The sequence below is a fragment of the Cricetulus griseus genome, assembly GCF_003668045.3.
Source record: "Cricetulus griseus strain 17A/GY chromosome 1 unlocalized genomic scaffold, alternate assembly CriGri-PICRH-1.0 chr1_0, whole genome shotgun sequence".
Classification (NCBI taxonomy): Eukaryota; Metazoa; Chordata; class Mammalia; order Rodentia; family Cricetidae; genus Cricetulus; species Cricetulus griseus.
The window spans coordinates 68,811,946-68,836,972 of NW_023276806.1; the positions used below are offsets into that span (position 1 = coordinate 68,811,946).

At 43.0% G+C, this 25,027-nt stretch overlaps 1 protein-coding gene across 3 annotated transcripts in view; it reads right to left on the reverse strand.

Moving 5' to 3' along the window:
- The window catches only part of Gatb (glutamyl-tRNA amidotransferase subunit B), an 87,237-nt gene that overhangs the window by 34,146 nt on the left and 28,064 nt on the right, over positions 1–25,027 (reverse strand). For all 3 annotated transcript variants that reach the window (XM_027392983.2, XM_027392985.2, XM_027392984.2), the window contains 6 exons: positions 15,998–16,111; positions 13,574–13,772; positions 13,014–13,136; positions 5,492–5,605; positions 3,640–3,724; positions 1,789–1,833 (listed from right to left, as the gene is read on the reverse strand). In XM_027392983.2, coding sequence (XP_027248784.1) covers positions 1,789–1,833; positions 3,640–3,724; positions 5,492–5,605; positions 13,014–13,136; positions 13,574–13,772; positions 15,998–16,111 — 680 coding nt within the window. The remainder of the gene's footprint in view (positions 1–1,788; positions 1,834–3,639; positions 3,725–5,491; positions 5,606–13,013; positions 13,137–13,573; positions 13,773–15,997; positions 16,112–25,027) is intronic.

The following is a 25,027-nucleotide window of genomic DNA, read 5'->3' on the forward strand; positions in this document are numbered from 1 at the left end:
ATCCATCAATTCCACTCTTAGGCATATACCCAAAAGATGCACATTCATACAACAAGGACATCTGTTTAACTATACTCATAGTAGTTCATAGTTCATAGTATCTATAACAGCCAGAAACTGGAAGCAACCTAGATGCCCCTTAACTGAAGAATGGATAGAGAAAATGTGGTACATTTACACAATGGAGTACTACCCAGTGGAAAAAAACAATGGAATCCTGAAATTTGCAGGCAAATAGATGGAACTAGAAGAAACCATCCTGAGCAAGGTAAGTCACAAAAAGACAAACATGGTATGTACTCATTCATATATGGATTTTAGACATAGAGCAAAGGATTACCAGCCTGCAATTCACACTGCCAGAGAAGCTAGTAAACAAGGAGGAACCTAAGAGAGACTTACAGGGTCCCCTGGAGAAGGGGAAAGGGTCAAGATCTTCTGAGCAAATTGGGAGCACGGGAAGAGGTGGAAGGGAGCTAGGAGAATGAGAAGGGGAGAAGAGGAGGGATGCAGAGGACATGAGGGAGCAGCAAGGTTCAGTTGGGGTAAGAACAGAGGAGAGCAAGATAAGAGATACCATAATAGAAGGAGCCATTATATATTTAAAGAGAAACATGGCATTATGGAAATGTCCAGAGATCAACAAGGATGACACCAACTAACAATCTAAGCAATAGTGGAGAGGGTACCTTAAATGCCCTTCTCCGATAATGAGATTGATGACTACCTTATATGCCATCTTAAAGCCTTCATCCAGTAGCTGATGGAAACAGAAGCAGACACTCACAGCAAAATACTGAACTGAAATCCTGGAATCCAGTTACAGAGAGGGAGGAGTGATGAGCAAAGGGGTCAAGACCAGGCTGGTGAAACTCACAGAAACAGCTGTTCTGAACAAGGGGGAGCTCATGGGCCCCAAACTGATAGTTGGGAAACCAGCATAGGACTCCTCCAGACCCCCTGAATGTGGGAGTCAGTGAGGAGGCCTTGGCAATCTATGGGGCCTCTGGTAGTGGATCAGTATTTATCTCTAGTACATGAATGGACTTTGGGAGTCCTCTCCACATAGAGAGATACTCTCTCGGCCTAGACACATGGGGGAGGGCCTAGGCCCTGCTCCAAATGATATGACAGACTTTGAAGATCCCTCATGGAAGACCTCACCCTCCCTGGGGAGCACAAAGGGGATGGGATAGAGGGTTAGTGGGAAGCAGGGGAGGGGAGGGAGAGGGAACTGTGATTGACAAGTAAAACAAGCTTGTTTCTAATTTAAATAAAAAAATAGAAAAAATGTAAAAAAATAAAGTAAAAATAAAAAAGAATGGAACTCAGAACCTCTTACTATTGGTGAGTACTCTTCTGATGAACTAGTGGCCTCTGATTTGCTTATCTTGGCAATGAAATAGCATCAACTGAGGTTTAAAGAGACCATTCATTGACAGGCTAACCTCTTTTTTATATCTCCCCAAAGGATTTCAATTTATTACAGAATTACTACCAAATGTAAGCCTGGGCCCTCCCTCACCTGCCATCCTCTTATTTAAATGACAGCATCTTTGTCACAAAGGTCGGCATTTGAATCCCTATTAGCCAAGGAACTCTGCAGCTATCAACTCAAGAAAATATCACTTCTCCTAGATGACATATAACACAAAATAAGAAATCTTGATTTCTATCATGTAAAAACAAGTAGTTCCCCAAATTCTCCAGCATCATTATGCTGATTGTTAAATGGATTTGAAATATACCCCCAAATACATGTTGGTATTCTGCATAAGGAATAATCACCTGTAGTCTTGCTTTCCTTCTTTGTCTCTCATTGACACGGTGCACCTGCAATAGTCAGATAAGACAGCACTAAGACAAAGTTGCAGGTAACACTGGCTAGACCATGTGCAGAGAGGGCCTTACTATGGGCTGGAGCTCAAGCATTCCCCACAAGGGCTGTGTGTTAAAGGCTTGGTGCAATTAAGAAGAGGTAGAAACTTTAGAAGGGTCAGAAAGAGACAGGGCCCAATGGAAGGCCTTTGGACCATTAGAATATGCCCTCAAAGGACACTGTGGAACCCTGGGCTCTCCTTCTATCTTTTGTTTCCTAGTGTGTTACTTTCTTCATGCTTATCAAATACCTAGTAGAAACAACTTAGAAGAGAAAATACTATTTATTTTAGTTTTTAGCCTCACAAATAAGTGTCCATCATTGTGGGAACATGTCAGAACAAAGAAATGGAAATAGAATAGAAAGAGTAAGATATATACCCAAGGACATGCCCCCAGAGACCTGGTCCTCCTACCAGGTCCAACCTCCTAATAATGCCATCATATGATCCCATGAAGGGATTAATCATTCATCGAGCTGGGATGTAATGGTCTAGTGGTCTCTGGAAACACATTAGACATACCCAAAGGAATGCTTCACTAATCTAATCAAGATTGGCTAGCACATTGGTAATGAGGCAGGCAGTTTAGCGCAGCCATGTGCTTGGGAAAAGATGTGCCACCATGGGCCAAATCAATCACAGACTGAAGCCTTTGAAACTGTGAACCAAAATTAATCCATTCTCTTTATAAGCTGAATAGCTCAAATGTTTGTTATAGTGGCAGCTGCCTGGCATAGGGTTTTCTCCTCTACTGGCAGGCAAACTCAAGTTCTTCAGATTTCCACAGGATCGCCCAGGGAATGAATCTACTATCTACTATGGCTCTCCTATTTTACACAAATAAAGAGAAATTCCTAGAAAGATAATTTTACAAAAACAAACTGCTTCCATATTTCCTGTGTATGTAGATAGGGACTGAACCCAGGATTTCCAGCATTCGCAGCCAGCGTTCTATTGCTGAGCCACACACCAGCCAACCAGCCAGCTTTCATGAAAACTCTATAGACTTTTGAGCATTCTTTGGTATTTTACTTAAAGTACAAAATCTTAAAATTCAGGCTGAGAAAAAACAGGGTCCAAGTTTTCTAAACAACTGCAAAAAAAAAGTATCTGTGGTGGTTTGTTTGAGACATGTCCGGAGAGGCTCTGGTATTTGAACATTTGGATCCCAGCTGCCAGTGCTGTTTTGGGAGCTAGTACAGTCTTGCTAGTGGAAGTGTGTCACTCGCAGTTCATAACTTTGCCACACTTCCAATTTACTCTCTTTGGTTTGTGTCTGTGGCTGAAGATTTGATCTCATAGTTTCCTGCTCCAGCCACTTACAGCTATGCCTCCCTTGCCATTATGGATACTGCCTCTGCAATCTCAAGCCAAAATATACTCTTTCTTCCATAGACTGCTTTTGATCACAGTGTTTTATCATAGCAACAGAAAACTAACTGATGCAGTATCCCCACAACCAGCTCTCAGCCCTTTTCTACATCAAGCTTAGGCAGTGAGAGCTTTCACAGATTATTTAAGGGAATGAAAATTCTTGCCACAAAGTGGGAAGCAAAGGGCCTCGGAGCTGAGCTAAGTACTTCTGTATAAGCTTAGGTCAGCTGAACTCTAAGGTCCCAGAAGACCATGTTTCATCCCTATGGGGTGCAGTGGTCATTTCTCTTATGGCTACAGAGAAACTACCTTTGTCACATGACCAGTCCATGGCTGAGCCCCAGCCTCCAAGCTGTGGTCAACAGACTTATCAATATAAACTCACCCCAGCTTATAATCAAACGAACGAGTTTCATTTAGAATTTCACCTCCATTCTCAAGTTCAGTGATTTGTCTCTGAATTTCATAGTCTGAAAAAAAGTCACAGCAAGTTAGAACATTTTGAGTCCCTTTTATCCATGTAGGCAATAATTAGAAACGATTCTCGATCCTTAAGTTAAAGAAAAAAAGTCCAGGGGATTATTTATGATGATCATTCCGTTGTGGGCTGTATTTTCTTTTCACAACTGGAAAGAGCCTTAAGAAGCTTGTCTCTTTCCTCCTGTATCTTTCTTTTTCAGACACCTCAGCTCAGAGAGATTAACAACCTAGTACAGCTATAGACACCTTGGCAGAAGGGCTGGGACTGCTGTGTAGGCCTAGTGACCGAAGATCTAGGATTGTAGCCTTATCCTGGGACCAGCAGATGGGTCAAAGGAACCCTCACAACCCTCAAAATGTATATAGAGAATATGGGTGAAAATGTATGTACACTTTTGGAAAGAGAATAATTTTCCAAGATATCTGTGACCACTGCTCTGTAACATACACCCTCACTACCCAACAGAATAGATAGACTATGCCAATCAACACAGCCAAACATGACTGAAACACAGTACAACTGCTAATCTCCTTTGCAAAAGTCACCCTTCCCAACTTCCCACCCCATGCCTCTTGCTCTTGCTCAAATCCACACCTTTTTAAATCTGGGCTGCTGAGAGGCAACAGCACCAAACTGGTTAATTTGTAACCCACCCCTCTCACCTGAATGTTCTCCTTGATTGACATGAAATGATGGCTAAAAGGTCCAACATGATTTGAAAACACCTGGTGGGCAAATTGTAGGCTTGGAGAATTAAGCCCATGGTGACAAAGCTTTGGTTCTGCTAGGCTATCTTTGAACACAGGTCGGATCCTAACTGAGGGCACCTCATATAACAAAAAAAGGTTAGGGGCAGTTAAAAAAAAATATCAAGGGCTCCTCTGTATACTGTTACAGACAAGCCATAAACTCTGGTTGTCTGCCTTTGTTGGTCACTGTTAAGCACCTCCTAGATCAATGCAGTCCTGAACATGGCATACTCAGGGTGAAGGCAAACTTTATTCCACTTGTTCCAAGCTCCTTCACAAACACAACTTGCAAGCAAGAGCCTCTCCTCTTACCCCTTCAGTGGCTTCAGCAAATGGACTATGTCCCCTTTCAGAGATAGGAGTCACTCTTTTTACCCTTATCTGCTGGTCTCATGACTAACCCCCTGAACCATTTTAATGCCTTTTCTCTAAAAATATGTCCCTTCAAGTGTCTTCATTAAGGCTGGCTTATATAGCACATGGAAATCAGGATGTTTGACCAGTAAGATGAAGTGGACTTTATACATAGGAAATAAATGGCGGTCATGGGCTCCCGCTCCAAGCATGCAGATCCTGGCACCAGGATGCTCTCCGAGACCCAAAGAAGGGGCTTCCAAGCCCCAATTCAATCCTTTTAACCATCACATCCACACCTGTGACCTTGCCCAAACAGGCATGGCCAGAGCTACAGGTGCAGGGGAGTGAGGGTGGGTGGGTGAATATCTATCTCACTACAGGCTAATAATTTCAGGTTTGGGCACAAGGCGTACACAGATGAAAATAGCCTCTTCTGAACTGTGTTAATACTTTCCCCCAGAGACCCAGTGCCCACTAAGCATCTTGGCTGCAGCAGTGTGAAGGTGATACCTTCAACAGACTTGCTGTCTGGTCCACAGAACTGTGAGAACTAGAGCCCACTGCAGGAACCACTATGTGCAGTTGCCCACTACAAATGAGAGGTGATCAATACACAGAGGGACACAGCAGGAATTGAAGTTGACATTCACCTATAGCTTTAGCCAAAAATCTGAGGCTGTTGAGATTCTTCACTTCCGTCCGGACACCCAGAGGTTCCCCGGGGTGATGCACGGATACATTGGCGTCTACTCTCAGTTGACCCTCTGCAAGGAAAAAATACAAAAACTGTAGAAATTCTTTGAAGCAATATGGTTTGTAGGGCAGGGAGATGTCAGGGTAAGTAAGTAGTAGATTTTCTGTCTAGTTAGAGCAACCTAGATTCAGTGTGTATAACTGGCTCTGAAATGTGGCTGTTTCCCCTGCCACTCAAGGCTAGCCAGAGTCCTGAGGTGTGTGTTTCTTCTTGTGCATACACAGACATTTTTGATGCACAAGCAGGAAGTATAGATTTAGTATGTGTGCTAAGTGAGAATAAGGTTATTAAAATAAAGTTTCACTCTTCAGTTTTACTCGATGGCTATTTTCAAAATATCTGAAGTGGGTTTGGGTAAAGCCTCCAAAATGATTATGTGAAACCTCTCCAGTGCTCTCCAGTGAAATCAGGATCTCTACGTGTTTTTAGGAGATTTATAAGACAGTCCTTTAGAATTTACAGCTCAAGGGCAGGGGCTGACACCTAAGCTGTTTCTCTCCCTTCTCAGGCACTGTAATGATTTTCCTTCCATAAACAGGAATCCGAAGCCTCCCTGGTTGCCATGAGGATTTGCTGAAGCAGTCAGACTGTGGAGAGGGATGGGTGGAAGGGTGAGAAAAGAGCTGACCCCATCCTTATGGGACCTTCTCTGCCCTGGAAAGCTCCTTGGCTTAGGAGACATGACCCTAAGGAAACAGGTGATTTGTGGAGAGGACTAAAGGCTTTTGAGGAAGAAAGGGAGGCAAAAATCCCAAGACAGATGTGCAGACAAGAAAAAAAAAAAATCACATTTTCTATCTTACAAAGTAAAGCTCCAGTTCTAGTCTCCAACTTTATGTGCATTACTTACAAGACAGGAAGACAAAATGTTGCTTTTATTATTTATTTTTTGAGACAGTCTCACTGTGGAGCCCTGGCAAGCCTGAATTCACCATCCTCCTCCATCAACCTCCCAAGTAGCTAGGACAACAGGCGTGTGTGCCACTGCTTCTAGCTCTTAGGTAGGTTTTTAGATTAAAGATGTTAATCCTTTAAGCCCCATGATGGGCTAAATAAATTCATTTCCCAAATGTTCCACAACAAAAACATATTAAAACAATTAAAAGCATTAATAAATTCCATTCCAGGAAAAGGAGGGTGGTCACCCCAACTCCTGAGCTATGGCACCAATCTTATACCAGCCTGAGACCACTGCTCATCCCCCGCCAGACCCTCAGGTCATGGGAGTAGCTCCCCCACTCTCTAGCTCTGAAAGCCTGACAAGATCCTTTCAGCTCAGGAATGGCTCTACCTACTTTGCCAGCTCTGACTTCTTCAGAACTGCACATATCCTACAACTGCTTATTTTTAAATCGGCTTTTGAACAACTCACAGTCTTCTGAATTCTGAGAAGTGTCACCTGCTAGGGAACCTTGACGTTACCTTGTATTTCCTACTTTGTCCCTTACCTCCAATCTACCAATTAGACCTTCTCAGGTCCCTTACCCCCAGATACCCTCATATTTGTTGCTCCTTTCCATTCTGCTACTTCAACCTTTGAGACCACATCCTGTCTCAACACAGCAGGGCCTCTTGTCCAGTCCCCAACAATGTAACTAACCAAGACTATCATGCTGCTGCATTGTGGCTTTATCATTTCCATTGCTTACCGGAACACAGCAGTCCCACTGTGTCATCTCCTCTACTTCATATCTAAGATCTTGTTTGATGAAACCAACATTCATATCAGAGGAAAGCTCCCCCACCTCTAGTCAAGGGAGCACTCAACTGTTTATTCCACTTGAGCTTTTTTTATTTTCATTTTTGAGGGGATGGGAGTGTTGAGACAGGGTCTTAGGTCATTCAGGCTGGCCTCAAACTCACTGTGCAGCTAAGGCTGACCTTGAACTTCTGGTCCTGCTGCTGCTTCAACCTCTGTAGACTGGGATTATAGATGTGCACTCCCATATCTAGCTTTCCACTGGACTGTCATCAATGTTACTGTTCCTCTCTCTCTCCCCTAGGCTCAACCTCCAAGACCACATGTAAGTGTTCCTTCTCTCTACTGGGCACTTCTGTCAGGAGGTGGGCCTCCCTGTGGAGGTCCTGAAGCTTTCTCAGAATACAAGGAACACAAGCCACATATAAGAGCCAAGGACTGACTGCTAAAACCAGAATGGAAAGGTCCTTGAGGATGGGCCCCCCAAGGACATGGGCCTCACTAATCCTCTCTTCCACACAAGCCATCAATCTTTCTAAGCATTCCCTCTGCTATGTAAACATCTAATAGTGTTTATTTCTCATTAAGAAAACACACAAAAGCCTCAAAACCTAGTCCCATGAGCCCAATTTTCACACCATCAGTCATCAGCCATTTCTCTGCTTTCCCTCTAGGCAAATCCTTTCTAACAAGTTAGTGCACATACTGTCTTCACTCTCTCACCCCAGGTAATCTTAACCCACTGCAGCCTGGCTTCTGTCCTCAGATCTCTGAAGATGCTATGTCACAGGTGTCACAAGCCCCTTGGTGCCAAATCCAATGGACAAACATCCTGTTTTCATTTCACTGTGACATATCAATTAATCTTTCCCTTTTTGCCTCTGTCTTTTGAGACAGGGCCTTAATATATAGCTGAGGATTGCCACAAATAAACAGCATAAGCTGGCCTTGAACTCACAATCCTCCTGTGAGCCAGGATTACCTTCGCCTGGTTTCCTTCCTTCTTGAAACATCATCCTACATCAGTGTCAGCCACTTAATGCTACCGTAGTATTCCTGAACACTCAACTTGCACTTCATTTGCTTCTGTCCCTTTTCCTATGAAAACATAGAACTCTTTTTTACTCACATGCTCTCCAGAGTGGTTTTAAATATTATCTGTGGTCCCCATGATGCCTAGATCTTCACTGGCAGACTTCTCTGAGCCCTACTATAGGCTTTATAGGTATTTCAGTTTCCAAATCCAAATCCTGACTTGCTGCTTTGCAAACACATTCCTGTCTTTATCTTCCCATCTCAGATAAAGCCATGACCTGCATCTTCAAACTTCCTTGAAGCTGCCTTTGCTTTTTTCCACACCAGCCTGTCATGAGCCTTCTTCCTAAAAACCATCTTGAATCCACCCATCTCTCCATCATCTCTGCCACTGTCGCTGTCAAGCCTTGCATCTGATCCCTCATTCTCAAATGGGCTCATGCTTCTCTTCCAGACTTGAGATCCCCTCTTTACAATGGCTTCTAAAACATAAACCAGTCTAAGTGATCTCTCACCTGGATCCTTTCCATGATTCCCATTTCACCTGGAAGTGTATACCTCTGACTACTGCCAAACTGTTCTCTGCTTACCTTTCTGGCTTTTCCTATAGTCTGTCACCTTGGTAACCTTAGTGGTACTTTCTGAGCTCTTCTTTAGGCCAAGTTTCCTGGAATGCTCATCACTTAGTTCTAGGCTGGCTAGGGCCTTGAGTCATTCCTTATATTTTAACTAAACATCTACCCTGCTAAGTGGCCTTTAAAAGCAATATTGTCACTTTCCAAGTTGTTCTGGCACCGAGCTTCATTTATTTCTTAAAGTAACTATAACAATTATTTTTGTTTTGTTTGTTAATGAAATTCCTCCCAAGGGTAAGGTCATCAAAGCAGGACCAAGGTCTTTGTCAGGATCTAGAGCTGGGTCTGACACACTGTTATTATCCAATGAATTAAACCCTATTGAATGATGAATTCCAAAACACTGGTATTTTCCTGAGCAATAAGCAAATAGATTGGTTTCTGTCTCACTCACACTGGTTCCTAATGAATCTACAATCCTGTCTGACTAATCTACAATTGGAATCACGTGAAAGGCCCGTTAGGCTAAAAGGAAAACTGCCCAAGTATGCTGAGCTCTGCATGACCAAACCTAAATGCTTGGGAGACAGGAGAAAAAAAAAAAAACCTCTGGAAACCTGAATTACTACTCACTTTTAAAGATGACTCTCTTTCATGATTTAGAATTCTAATTTGGAAGAGGAATAAAGGCATGAATTTTCATCTTTCCCAGAGAACACCATACTACATAAATGTCTAAGGAGAATCACTTAGTATCCTGCCGTGTTGAAAGAGAGTTCACTAGCATGGATTCAGATATAGTATCAGACATTAACAAAAGATACTCTACCTCGTGAAGACAAAATGCCTTTTAAAAAAATTAAGTTAAATTACCTCAAGTGCATGAAAGCCGTAGCAGTCAGGTTTGCCTCTGTGCATTCTGTCCCACTGAGGGGCCTTCATTCCCACATAGGAATGTCAGTGAGCTCAACTTCTATCTTCTCAGAGTAAATGGTTGTAACAGCTAAACTAAAAACTGTACCACTGAGCATGGTGACAGAACAGCCACATCAGCTTTTGAAACACATCTGAACAACAAGAGTAAAATACTGGGATAGAAAACTATTTCTGCAAACAGTGGTGGTCTGTGGAACAGGTAGGTCCTTCTGGCTGCTGAATAATCTCTAGAACTGAGAACAGAACGGGAGCAGGGCTAATTAAGAACCTGTTTGCAGTGCTGGGAAAGGCCTGGGACTCGCACACACTAGACAGATGTTCTACCACTGACTGCATGGACGGCCAAATGTGATCAAACTGTATTGAATATAACTCATAGACTATATTCATCTAGATGAATGGAAACTCTGTAAAAGCAGTCCCATGTACTATGCTGCTGAAAGTGTGCAGCATCCACCCAGCACACTTTTGTCAGACCTGTGCTGCTCTACAGCCATCGTTAACATCCACTCTCTGTAATAGACTGGTATTGACAGGTACCCACACATCCCTATGGCATTTCAAACCATGTTTCTACCAGAACCCCAGACTTGCTCCTACAGAGTCATTCCTTATCACCCAATGACTCCTGGCTTTCCTTTCTCTTCTGCTTCTTTCTTTCCACACAACTTGAGAATGACTTTTAAAAGTGTAGAAAATAAGACTCAAAGAAATCAGGTAATGTGCCCAGGTTTCTACTGCTAGAAGGCACAGGCTTGGATTCCAACTCAGATCCAGGCCCTCTGTCCACATTCATGCTTCATTACCTACCTCTCTGAGCAAGTATCCATGGCAGCATGATGCAGTATGGCTACCACTGGGAATTGTGGTACCCTGTATAAACAAAGGAGGCACACCTGGGCTCAGTCCCAGTACAGAAGCTTCTACTGTTCTGTCTTGGACAAACAGCCTCAGTTTCCTTACTTGTAAAGAGGCATATCACCATCACCCAGAAATGTTGCAGTGTCTAAATTACAGGATAAACTGTTTTAATAAGCACATACTAAACTTTCCCACTAGTAGTTCCACTTCTGTTCCCATTCAGATCAACACACTGACTGCTTTGGGGATCTCTTCTAACCGCAGCAACATGCTGAACATGAGAAGGAAATGACTCAGACAACGGCCTACGGTGGGCCATGCTCATTAGCAAAACTACTAAGAACTCACTAAACGGAGCCCAGAGGAGTTCACACTTCATAACCATAATCACCAAGTCTACTGGTCTCCTGAAGATAGCCTTCAGTTCCTAGTGCAGCCTCCAGTGCTGACACAGTGATCTCACAGTGGCGACATGAAAAAAATGAACAAAGACATTTAGGTTGAGAAAATGCTAATGGCCAGAGAAGCTGGACTCTTGAGGCCTTCAGGCAGCCCTCAGTGCTCCAGAGCACTTCAGAACAACTCGAGCTTCTTGGATGCTGTGCTGGAAGCAAAGCTGCCGGATTTGTGTTGAAAAGAAACAGAAAGTGTCACAACAAATGAGATCTAATGAACTTGCTCAGCTGCCACTGACTCATGAGCTCTTGCCACTGTGGCTTCCCTCTTCACTAGGAACCAGATTCCCTCAGCTAACAAGTGGCCTGTTCATTATTCCAGAGGTTTGGAGGATTTTGAGATTATCTAGAAACTTTAAAAGCATGATATAGAATCAATGCTTAGCACATTAATGGCTAACCAATCAAGCTGCCCATATTTCTTTTATGTTTTGTGGGCAAAAAAGCAGCATGAGTGATAAATGGAAACTAACAGAGAATTCCCTTATTCTAACATGATCTTGTTTCTAAAAAAGAAACATGTAGGCAGCTAACCTTTATGCCACTCAGACTCATGGGGGTTGTTTCTCCAGCCTTTAAGGATGACAGCAAATAAGGTCTCACCATACTCTCCTGGAGTTACAATTTATCATTTGTAAGATGTCCTATGTGACAAGCGTGACATTAAAAATTCAGAAGACCCTCTGTGACATGCAAACACATTATATGATGTGATAAAGGTATCCACAGTGTTACACACCAAAAGGGAGACAAATTCATCATTAATGGTACTTACTAAGTGCCCACTGTAGCCATTTCATGTGCATGCTATGGAAACAAGAGATTGTATTCTGTCAGGGAGGGCCCTGAGGGTGGTGGGAGCTTTTACTCAGCCTCTGGAAAAGGAAAATGAGGGGAAACTGTGGGAGAGATTCTCTCTCTGGGACTTAAGGGAAGGCAAAGGAACACTGGGCAAGGGTCAAGACAAAACTGCCATGAAGAAACAGAAGCTAAGAGACCTATGATTTACTTGAAAAAAATGTGTTTCATATGATACTTTCTGTACTTTCATCATACTCCAGACCCAAGTGTCTCTCTCCTTGAACTTAAAGATCAAGGCAGCTGGATATAATTTTTGTCTTTTTGTAGTGCTTTTCCTGAAATACATAAAAAATTTTACTCCATTTTAAAAATTAACGGGTTATTATTGTTGTTTCTTGAGACAGGGTCTCACTATTTGTCCCTGACTATCCTGACTCTCTTTGTAGATCAGGCTGGCCTTGCATTCAACAGAGAACGGTCTACCTCTGCCTCCTGGGTGATGAGATTAAAGGTATTCTAATTGTACAAATGACTGGGAAACAGTTTGATATTTTACTATCTGCACCCACATACATACATACATACATACATACATACATACATACATACATAGTATATATAAATACATAGTGTGTAATAATCAAGTCAGGGTATTTCACAATTTGAGATGGATAAAAATTTTGCAAAAGAAGAGAACTACATCTTTCCAAACTAGCAATTGGCTATGCATATAGAACTCACAAAAATAAGAATTATTATTCATGAGCAGAGTTCTCTTCTGAAAGGTCTGAACTGAACACACCTCATGAATCCCCTCAGTTCTCATGGAACAAGCTGGGAGAAGGTAAATCTTGCCTTCTGGCTCCTACACTCACACTCTCCAGCTCAATGTGTGTGTAGTGTTGTTTTGTTTAATTTTGGTTTGGGGCTCATAAAAAGAACCCAAGGGAAATTCTAAGGGGGAAAAAGAAGTGGGATGCAAAAGGCTAAATACAGAATTGCCAGAAGCAGAGAGGGGATGATGCAGAGCAGGGACACTGTCCACGCAGCCTCTACCTGCCATGTTTGCCTGGCTGGTTCCCAGGGCTTGAAGGATCATCTGCAGTTCCCTGACAGCTATGGCTGCCTCTTCTCCACAGCACAGGTCAGGCTCCAGGACCACTTCGAGAAGGCCAACTCCTATCAAAGAGAGGCAAGTCAGCCTGACTTGGTATTGACAGACGCAATAGCCTAGAACTGGGAGATCTTAGGAAAATGTGGCATTAATGCACAATCTTCAAAGCAGTCTGTCCCTCCTCCCCCATCTACCACTTGTCCATTTTTAACTCTGGTTCATTTCCTTCGATGTCTGTTTAAGGATATCCAGCTGTGGGCCGTGACAAGGCAGATAGGTCTGTCTGATTTTAGGGGTGAGTAATTGGCAAGCCTAGCAGTGAGCACGATTCAGGCTGTGCTCTCTCATCAGCTCTGCCAATACCAACATGGATATTTTGATCTGTCAGTCAGGCTCCTGTGTCTGCTTTATCAGTTGGTTTGAGAAAAGTCTAGAAAGGAAGAGAAGAGCTGGAGACCCCAGAGCAGATAGGGTTGGAAGAAGCAGGGTAGAACCAGCCTACCAGCTCTATTCAAATCAATGAGCGTCTGGGACCTCAGGTCATCATGGAGGCTTTTGCCACTGTCCTGCTCCAATTGGATCTGTTTGATCCTCACTGTCTTGGTGGTCATCTGACTCCGTTTCTTCCCCATGTAGACACTGTACGTCAAGTGCCCATTGGCAGCAATTGGGAGCCTCTGTTGGGTGATCTGGTAGCCTGCCTGCTCACAAACAAACGTGGATTAGTCACAAGTGCAGAACTGAAAGCTGGGATTCACTTCACTTTCAGTTTCACATCATAGAGGTTTACTTGAAAGAACAGGAGAAACAAGGAAACAACAACAACAAAAATTAGTTTATACACTGCTGCCATAATTTAGCCTTTCTTCTTCTGGCTTTTCCCATCACCCCATTACCCGCCCAAAGTCTCTCATCCCCTATAATGATACAATTAGCAACACAAATCCCATCTTCCTTGCTGGAGTGCCATTTTTGGGAGTAACAATAATCTCATTGTCAGAGGCCCCTAAGAGAAAAATTTATTGTTTTCATTTAACTCATTAGCCTAAATTCTGCATCTCATTACCAGGCTCCTGCTGAGCCCCTTATTAGGGAATGCTAGCTAAGCAGTTAGCTGTCCACTTGTAACATGGCTTACAGCAACTGCCAATGCATTTCAGCTTGTTTGGATTCTGCTCTTTTGGGTAGGCAATCATGCCAGCTGCTCTTCCCTTATTCCTCTGGTCAGAAAATACTATGATGTGCTCATCACAATCTGCTAACAGACAGCACATAGCACAAAAAAACTGACGGATGCTGCAAGGGTACCTGCCCCTTCTAAATGGAAAGAATTACTTTTGAACACACACTGAGAATGCAGGGCGATGGAAAGACTGGAGATAAACAGAGAGTAATGGCTAAAGCATCTGCAGTACTTGCTGAACACCACTGCCTTTATTCAATCCCATGAGCCTATTAGTACAGACAAGAGGGGACCAAGGGTCTTGTCCGAAGCCACACATAATAAACCAGGAGATCTCCAGGCCACAATGGCCCAAGTTGGTACCTCTCCTTACTAGGCCAGTGAAAGACTTATAAAACTTCAGAAATACAAGTGGGCATGTCAAACCACAGCATGTTTGATGTGACTTTCAAGGTTTATGATGCAGGAGGCTTGGAGTAGGGCTGGAGAATTTATATTCCTAACAAGGCTCTGGGAAATGCTGACACTGGGTGCCCTGAGGTCACACATGGGGAACTGTGCAGAAGGCTAAGTCCCTATCTATACTCAGATAGAAAGTCTCCACCTATAGACCTGAATTTTGGTTTGGGTTGTTGGACAAAAAATCAGGGCACTTTTCTAAATATGAATTTCAGATACACAACACACATGAGTTGTGTTATGGTCATGCCATGTGCAATATTGTGACCACCTGTTCTGGACACGCTGAACCGCCCAGGCCAAGAACAGGCTAAAATCCAAACATTCCCAGGGCTTTATGTGAGTCAGTGGCACACAGATTACCTAGCATGTACAAGTCCCTTGATTCCATCCCTAGTAATGAAAAATTAAACATTTCTTTTGAATTTATATAGCAGAACTTGTGGAAATGGGGGCTGTGCAGGAGCTAGAGGGTCCTACTTACCTTGCTTTTTATTTATGTCTGTTTATTCCCTCACCACTGAAACCCAACTCTTTTAAATCTTCAGTTCCAGAAGAATGGAGTGCAGCAATGTTTATTGCTATTGTTTTTCTAAATCATACTTACCTATCAGAACATATGATTAAATGACACATTGTTTTCAGAAACCCATTCAACATTTCAGTTTTGTTCCAGTGCCATACTATGAAAAATTGGCTCTCATTCACACTGGCACCACTATAAGAAAGAAACTTTCTAAATTTAGGGAAAAAGCAGGTACATACTGAGTTTGCTGCTCAACTAATTACTGTTGTTTGTGCTCATTCTAACTCATAATTCTGCCTACTACTGTCCAGTTGCTTGCTCCTTGGGAGATGACAAAACATCTCCAAAGGAGCTAGCCTTCTTATTAGGAAAGTCTACATAAAAGAGACAGATTCTCACAATGTCTGTGGTGAAAGTGGGTACTAACAGCTGCATCAACCACAGGGCTAGCCTTTGTCCTAACAGGCAATTAGCACCAAACATCATGGCTGGGAGAACCTGACAGCACTGGCCTCTCCTGGTCCCTGTTCAATTATGAGTGAACCAACAGAAGCAGGAGACTAAGTAAGGAGTCAGCATCAGGACAATCACATCCAATCTAGTAAACATCGGGGGGCCTCTGCCTTCATTAGGGCTGGGCAGTACCTCCTGCTGCGATGGACAGAGGGCTGATTGAAAACATGAGTGGCAAATCCCCTGGCCTTTGCTTCCATCCCCCAAGGCAGGCAGGTCCATTGCTGAGAACACAGCATACTTACAGGAAGGTCTGAGTAGAAGTAGTGCTTCCTGTCAAACAAAGACTTCTTGTTTATGTGGCAGTTCAGTGCCAAGCCAGTCATCACTGCAGCTTCTACACACCTCCTGTTGAGAACCTTCACAAACACAGCACAAGCTTCTTTTAGAACCACAGGCCACACAGTTGCTTCTCTCCTACTCTGACATCTTTCCTGAACAGTCAAAACTGTTATCCCTGGTTTTCTGTGGTCAGCTCTGCTTCACAGGTTGACTGTGAATCAGAAAAATATTAAAAAACAAAAAACAAACAAACAAAAAAACATGTATGCAACAATGGGTCCCATTGGGCACTTAATAAACCACCAACCCAGGGTCCCTTCCCCAATATACAGCATCAGAGAAAAGAGTTTTGAAATACTCAGTAGAGCATCACTACATGGACTAAATCCTCTGTCCCTTTCTGCAAACAGATCAGGAGCCACTCCAGAGCTATGTGGGAAGTGATTTATGAGAGGAGGGTCCCAGGCCTACAACTTCCTGCCGTAGTGAAGTGTGACATGGAGAGGCACAGGTGGGACCCAAGAGGCTGATGGGGTGGCTGACTGGCATAAAAAAAGAACAAACTTTTTGTTGTTTGTTTTGGTTTTTTTGTTTGTTTTTTTCGAGACAGGGTTTGTCTGTGGCTTTGGAGGCTGTCCTGGAACTAGCTCTTGTAGCTCTGGTCTCGAACTCACAGAGATCCGCCTGTCTCTGCTTTCTGAGTGCTGGGATTAAAGGCGTGCACCACCACTGCCCAGCTAAGAACTAACTTTTAAGAACAAAATGGCCATGGTGATTTTGTCAGGGGCTGGGGCACTGCCTCCTCCAGGCATGGCCATGTCCCTCAGAGAGTGCTCTCACTGCCTTGTACTCTGGGGCTTGGCAGGGTTCCTGGGGCTCTCAGGTTCCATTGGCCCCAAGAAGACTAGCCAATGTCCCCATCTCAAGGTCAGGAACAGAGTTGAGAAGTTTTACAAGTTGTGAACTAGATAATGACTCGGTAACACAGTAAAGGAGTCAGCTAAATGCTGGAATCAGGTCCAAGTTCTGCTTCTACTCTGGATATCTAGTGACAAAGTGCCTCACTTTTCCAAAAGGGGATGTGATGCATACCTGGTAGAATGGATAAAGTAACACCTGGAACACCTACTGACACCACTGTAGGGACTCAATGGCTCATCAGTAACCCATTTGTATTTTGGGAAAGTCTGTGAAGATGAGATGAAGTTCCATGTTCTAAAGGAAGATGTGTGGTATTCTCTGGTACAGTTGGTATTGCTCTGCAATATTATATCTAGCATATGACAGTATTTATATCTACTAGGTTAGTGTAAGTAATGCTTCCCATGAGAGTTTTCACATTAGCTATCTTACTTCAGCTTTTACAGTATCCCTATTAAAGAAGGAAATTAGCACCATCCCAGTATTTCAGTGAAGGAAAACTAAGCCCCTCCAAAGAGGCCTTAGACCTGGCTAAGGAGCCCAAGTGACAGGTGAAACCAGCTCTGAAGGCACACACACCCATGCTTGGGTGGCAAGCTGAATTCCTGTGACTCAGGGACTGGCTTTCTCAACTGAGATGACAACTGATTGGTCTAACAGGCTAGAAAGTAAATTGTACAACAAAACATAGATGGATTTCTAATGACAGCAATATATAAACCCCCAAAGAACACTCAAATCCCTCTAGAGACAACATCAGACCCCTTTAAGAAAGTCACCAATGGAGCCATCTCCCAGAATTTCCCAATTCTTCATTCTGGGTCTCATGATATTGTCAGCCCTGCAATAATAATGACTTTCAAGGAAGATATGCAGGGGACCAGGATGATCTAATTATCACGTGCTTTTACTTGTTGGAGTCTGACATCTCATGGAACCGTTGTTAATGCAATAATAATAGAGCTGCTGGAGAGCCCTGTCCAATCTGAGCCTGCTGACAGAGTCAAGGCACACAGGCTAGAGTGCTGGAGCCCCAGCACTGAGATGTGCTCTTCCTGAGGTTGGGACATAGCAGAGCTGTGTACATTCTTTACTTCTCTGAGCTACACCTGATTTGCTGGCTGCCTCCTACTGGCTTTCCAACTTCTGCCTTCTCTTACATTTTGGTCCAGCATGCATCCTCCCCCTGCGCATGGAGAGAACCCAGGCCATTCTGTTCTGAGCACGCATAGTAAGTGGCCTGTTCTGGCACCAGGAGAGTCTGGAGTTGTGGATGATCACAGATTCTCACTGTGTACTTATCAAGTATACAGGCACTTGAAAAGCCATCAATTTCCAAAGCATGAGAATGCAGTAAAACACACAAACATTAGAGTGATATTGACTGTATTTTAATCTTTTTCTGATGATTTAGGAGCCTTGAAGGACTTCAGGGTCAGAATTATAAACATCAATCTTCACCACACTACAGTTGCATAGGGGGGGCTAGTAAACAGAGTGCCAGCTAAAAGAATGCCAAGAAAAGAGAATTTATTATGATCTTAGTCAAGCTGCTTGTGACAGATGGAAGGCCAGGTCAGCATGTTCTGAGGATAGAATGAAAAAAGAAGAAATTCAACTTGAGCTAACTTCAGTCTAAAATATTTCCTGAAGGTTTATAATGTACCAAACATCAGGGACACAGAGATAAATAGGACTCTGTCCCCGTTCCAGCCCTTGATCAACCTGGGAGGACGAGACAAACCTGCCTTTTTCAAGTCTATATTCCATACCAGGGTTATGCTGTTAAAAATGTATCTGTGGCATTTTGTTACCTAATGTCTCTCAACAGTCCAAACATCCCCAAGATAAAAGGCCAAGCTCTGGCATGTTCTGGCTCTTTCCTACATCCACAATGCCATGTCTTACTAACTATTCCCTCCCCCCACTCACATGCCAGTTCTACACAAACCTGCAGACCCTGGCTCTCATTCTGCCCCGCAAAATCTCAGACATGTCATCACTTCTGTAAAGCCAGTTACTCTGCTTCCTATGCACCAATCTTGCCTTCTATGCATTCCAGTTGTGCTTGCATCACAGTGGACTGAATCTGTTCCACGTATATACATGTAAATAACATTGCAAATCTCATGAGAATGGGAACTCTTGTTTCTCCTTCTGTCTCTGGACTGTCTGTCAGAATCTGAAGAGGGGCTCATGAATAGAACTCGAATGAGGATGAAGGTAACAAGAAAGCTTCACAGGCAGTGATGTCTGAGTCTCTAAGTGTTACCTGCCACCTTCTGGCCTTTGAACTCATTTCTGGAAGTTCTCTAAGTGACAAAGTGATTATATATAGTATGATCAAAGAAGTAACCTGAGGATTCAAACAACCAATTTTTCCTGAACAAAGCATGTTCCAGAATTTTCTTTCAGTGACTCTACACATTAAAGGGCTAGCCCTACCAGCTCTCCGGAGGAAGTAAGTCAGCAACCTCTGGTTCTCATACACATACCTTTCTAAGCTGAACCTTCAGAGACTCCTCTTTGGTGTCAGGTATGACCCACAGTAAGCATTTACTGCACACTGGTGGTATGTCAGGAGGATTGTTGAGTGCATCGCACACATTTGTCAAGTTGTCCTCCTAGTAATCTGAAGGTAGACACTAACATGATCTCATTATCAACAATGAAGGGAAGCATCAAGATGAAGTCATTTGGCCACAATATTGCAGAACAAGAGTGAGACTCCAGAACCCAGACTCTCAATCACCACACTCAACTCTGAATCAAGGAATAGATCAAGTTAGTTTTACCTCTCAAAACTACCAACATCTGCCACAGCTCCAAAGTATCACCTCCCCAAAAAACTCATTGTAGACCACTTAAGGCAGGTGCTATCTCTGATGTTTTCTTACCAAGTTCTAGATCTACAGATGCTCAGCTCCACGGGTGCTAAGTTCAACTTTCTGAAATACTCAGTATTCAGTCTTTGGTCTATGGAGGTTTGGTGACAGATGGACCTGTGGATTTTATAAATTAGCAGAGAATGTCCCACTGTTAAACTTCTGACATGAGAAATCATCCTATGACTTCTCTGCTAGAAAAGTAATTCTTTCATCAGAAAATAAGGAAACTATGACAGGTTGGAGTGGGGAATGAAATACACAGTGGATGGGACAGTCAACAAATTCCATGACTAAAACAGAGAGGTGGGAGGGGGTGGGAGCCTGGAAAAGAGAATCAGGAGTGGTGGGACTGAGCAGGAGTACTATATGGTTCTTTAAAAGAACCACTGATTTGGCTTGTCTATAAAACATGAGCAGCACTGCAACCATAATATTTTTTTAATAACCTAAAACATACCCAGTTCATACAGCAGCATAAACAACACAGATACATGCCTGGGATCTCCAAGAAGAGGCTGTGACCCCAATATGATAAAGTCTTCTAGTCTGGAAATAAATTTTGCTTTATTAAACTGGCATGTCTTGCTCCATGAGTACCACAAACTTCACCAGATGCAATGCCAAGCACATGCAAAACAGTCACCAAATTCCCCGATATATCCTGAATTCCCTCCTGTAACTTTAACTTTTGGTAATCGAGGACTCTAGCCAAACCCCACCCAACCTCTCCACCAAGGTTTTTGCCCCCTCACCTGGCCAGAGGCTCCCCTCAAAGTCTTCTCTAAACCCCTCCAAGAATAGCCTTTGTTAGAATCAGTGTGTTCAGATACTTGCTCTGCTTAAAGTTCTGCTTCACTGCTCCCCATCACCAAAGGCTGAAGGTCAAGTGCTCAGAGGCTCTTCAGAGCCCGCAATGATCCAGCTCAACTGCCCTCTGGCCCCTCTAGGTCTACTACACCAACCCAACACTCTTCATTTGGCCACACTAACATGCTCCTCAGTACAAACTGCTGCTTCTACAAGACCCCTAGATGTGTGAGATCTTACAAATCATCACTGCCCTCAGGGAAGCACCACCCCCTTCCCAGGCTTTATTCCCAGGGGACAATCAAATCATTCTGGTTGCTTGGTTCTTCTTTTGTCTTATCACCTAAATATAATACCAAACTGATTAAACATTAGCTAAGATAATGAATAATTTAACATCCCTTTTATCAACACCCCAACAACGATAGCTATGAGATAAAAAGCAAAGCTGTTCTAGAAATATATCAGTTGGGAGATGGAAAATACTCTTAGCATGTAAAATAGAACAAATTAAGAACAAAGACTTAATTACAGAGATGACAAAAGAGTAAAAATGTCAAAGAGGACACAGTGAGGCAGCTAGGGGCATTCTCCACAGCAAGAGCCATCCCTATTCTAGGGCTGCAGGGACATAGGAGAAGGGTAGGGGTACTGGGAAATACTGGGCACATGATGGATCTGCATCCCAGGAGCTGGAATCACAAAAGAAGACCTCTCACAACTCTCTTCTCTCTCTCTCTCTCTCTCTCTCTCTCTCTCTCTCTCTCTCTCTCTCTCTCTCTCTCTCTCTGTGAGGGGGGGATGCCAGCAGAGGCAGTGAAGGAAGGAGAAGAACCCATTACTTCCTTCCTCCTAGCCGCCATCTTTCAGCAAAGCATCCTGTTGGTCAAACTCAGCCAAGAGCCAGCTGATATGGGCCCTAGCTCTGTACCAGGAAGAGCAAGGAAAAGGAAGGCACAGATCTGAGAACATGCAGGCGTCAGCTCTAACAGCAAGCACATACATTTCTCCATCTATTTCTATGACTTTTTCTTTTGATAAATAAATAAATAAATAAATAAATAAATAATTCTGCATTCTCAAGTCTGGCTGGCCAACATAAAACTACAAATTCTGTGGGCTCCTTTTTTACACACTGGAGGCAGGAATGATGCAACATCACACACTGGAGGCAGGAATGATGCAACATATTTAACTACTCAACCTGGCTTGAACTGAGTGAACTGCATCTAGGACTAGGAAAGGAGTTGCTAAGCAAATTGAAGGTATAAAGGTTCATACCCTACTCTAGTAAATTCTCTAGGATTTGAGTATTTTTATGGAAAATGTTATTAATTATAAATGCAGCTCATTCTAGGACCTTTCCTGGAAAATATCTGGGATGTATTTCAAAGGAAAAAATGCATGTTTTTCAAAACAGTGTGCACCTCACACCATTCTGCTGTGGGTTCTACTCTGCCTTTGCCTGGTGAGTCCACAATGCTAGGACAACCACAGTTCAGTCAGAACCATTAGTACCTTTGAAAGTTGAGGTAACCCAGCAAGCCTGTGTCTCCACTGAAAGCTACTGAAACATTAAAATGAAGACTATAAAGCAGTGTCTCCCCAAAAGCCCAAATGGCAATTATTCTGTGAAATTTATGCTATATATGACACATCTGATAATTAGGATATAGCATGGTAAATGTTTTAATTTATGGAGAGAAAGTAATTAAAATTTATTAAGTAAAAAATAAGGCAGTAAAATGGGTCTTTATCTTCCTGCTAACCATAAATTTGTTTCAAAGCAAGAACTCCCTGATTCATATTCAAAGCAAGCTGCCACATGATATGTTTTATTACCGTAAAAGAAACGGTTTCCCACTTCCTCACCCCTGTACCTCTCCTCACCACTGAGACCTTCCATCAACTCATAAACAATTACAAAAGCTCTCTGCTACCATAAATAGACTTGCTAAACTGGTCAGTCAGTGAAGATCATTTTTAATTTGGAACTTTACCACTCAAAGTACTGGTTGGTATACAGTCACTAGATATATGCATGTGGATACTCACAGCTTACATATGTTCTTCATGTTTAGCACAAGGAAGGTGAAGATGCATGCTATGCTATTTAAGTTCCTCTCTAAAAGGGGAACATCACATATCCATCACAAAGGCAAGGGCTCCTGTGGAAAGAAGATGTGACTTGGAGTTCCAATGGCCCAGCTCGACTGTTCCCTCTATTTCCAGACATCTTGTACTAACTCCAATCCTCAGAGGGAGTCAGATGAGGGTAACTAGCCTGTCTCTGCCAACTAGCAAGCTTGGATATCCCAGAGCTAGCTCACATCACTGCCAGCAAGCCTGACTGTGAGCATTGCAGCAGACATTCCTGCTCTTTCCTGGGTCACTGGGTACTAAGTCTGACATTAACCCCAGGGGCAGGCGGTGGCGGAGGGAATATTAGCACAGGGAAGCAATCCTGTGGCCTATGTCAGCACTGGGCCTGCCCTCACTTGTTTTTTTTCGTGTTTTTGTTTTTTTTTTTTTAAAAGGGAATTCTCACACAACACTGCCTGGCTATGACGCGGGATGTCCTTCTGTATGTTGTGAATATGGTTGGCCCATGGCAGGGCAGAAAATAGCTAGGTGGGAAATTCAAGCAGAGATACAGGGAAAAGAAGGTGGAATCCAGGAGACACCAGTGCCACTGGAGAAAGATGTCAGAGCATCAAAGTAAGCCGCGGGCCATGTGGTAATACACAGATTATTAGAAATGGGTTATAGTAGCTTGTGCCATTGGCCAAACAATTATAATTAATATTAAACCTCTAAATGATTATTTTATAAGTGGCTGTGGGGACCAGTGGATGGGAGAGAAACCGGTCCAGAGGGACTGGTGGGACACAGAAAACTTTTGGCTATATGGCTATTTGGTTTCATGTTGCAATTGGAAGTGTAATGTCATTCTTGGCCAGTTAGCCAAGTTAGATGGGAAAGTCAGAGTGGCTGGCAACATGTAAAACACAAAACTGGGTATACTGGTTTCCTTATATTGTCACATGTCTTTACTAATTGGGTACTACCCAGACTTTTACAAATTGTTGAAACAGGGCAAACTGAATCAGACAGACCTGAGTATCTTTTGTTTTGTGGAGTGGAGGTAGTAGTGGTGGTGGTGGTGGTGGTGGTGGAGTTCAAGACAGGTTTTCTCTAGCTCTAGTTATTCTAGAACTCACTCTGTAGACAAGGCTGGCCTCAAACTCACAGAGATCCACCTGCCTCTGCCTCCTGAGTACTGGGACTAAAGGCATGTGACACCACTGACTTACCTGAATCTGATTCTTACTATCAAGTGCAATTGCTATATGATCTTTACAAGTTACCTGACAAGTTACCAGGTCTCAGTTTCCTCATCTGCTGAGGGAAGACTATTTTGCAGGATTGATGCATACATTGAAATGAAAGACATCTGCCCTGGTAGACAATTGGAAACACTGCTTTCAGAAAGGGGGCTTTAATAAAGGCAAAGTGTATATCAGGTGGGTCCTTCATTTGCAAGCTTTTCAAGGAAACCCAGGGAATCTAATTGGAAAAGGTTAAGCCAGCTCCAGAGAGTCATTAGCCTCTTGCAGTGGGATTCAGAAACCACTGCAGGGTATGACAGCTGTCATGAGTATGTATTATGTCAACACACTATTTCCCCTTAAAGGATAACCAGCACCTTTTATCTCTAGCTACCTCCAGCAGAACAGAGACCATATTTCATAGTGCACTGGGAGGCTGCCTTGTATCATTTCTGTCTTCATAGTGAAGCAACATTTCCTTAAATAACATCGTATGCTCACCTGTGGCAGGAAAAGCTACCACTCTCAAGCAAAAGAAATGAATTTTTAACAAGCAAGACACATGCTCCAGCCTTCCCCAACACTGACCACCATGGCCAAACAGCTGTGACTTCCTCTTCTAAGGTAGTAGGTAGCTGCTTCTGAAATGCAATGAGTATGTGGAGAAAAGGCACAGAGCAGGCATTGAGAATCAAGGGGAAAAGAGAAAACCAGCCAGCCAACCAAAATAAATAAAAATAAAAATAAAAATAAATTGTTCTTTTTGACAAATTTTGGGATAGGGCCAAGATTTTTAATGCAGAACTACTTTCTCTATTTAGTTTATGAATATTTGTGTGTCTCACTTTCCTAACTTAAAACTTTAAAAGATTATTTCCATGGGGAAAGGCTAAAATGTATAAACCTCTTCACTTCATATGTGCCCTCCCTCACAGAATGTTAACTTTTCTGACTTGTCCCCAAGTTTACAAATGAGACTCTACACCTAAAGAGACTGCATGGAATGGCAAACTGTGTCACAACACTGAAATCTCAAGCACAGTAAAGG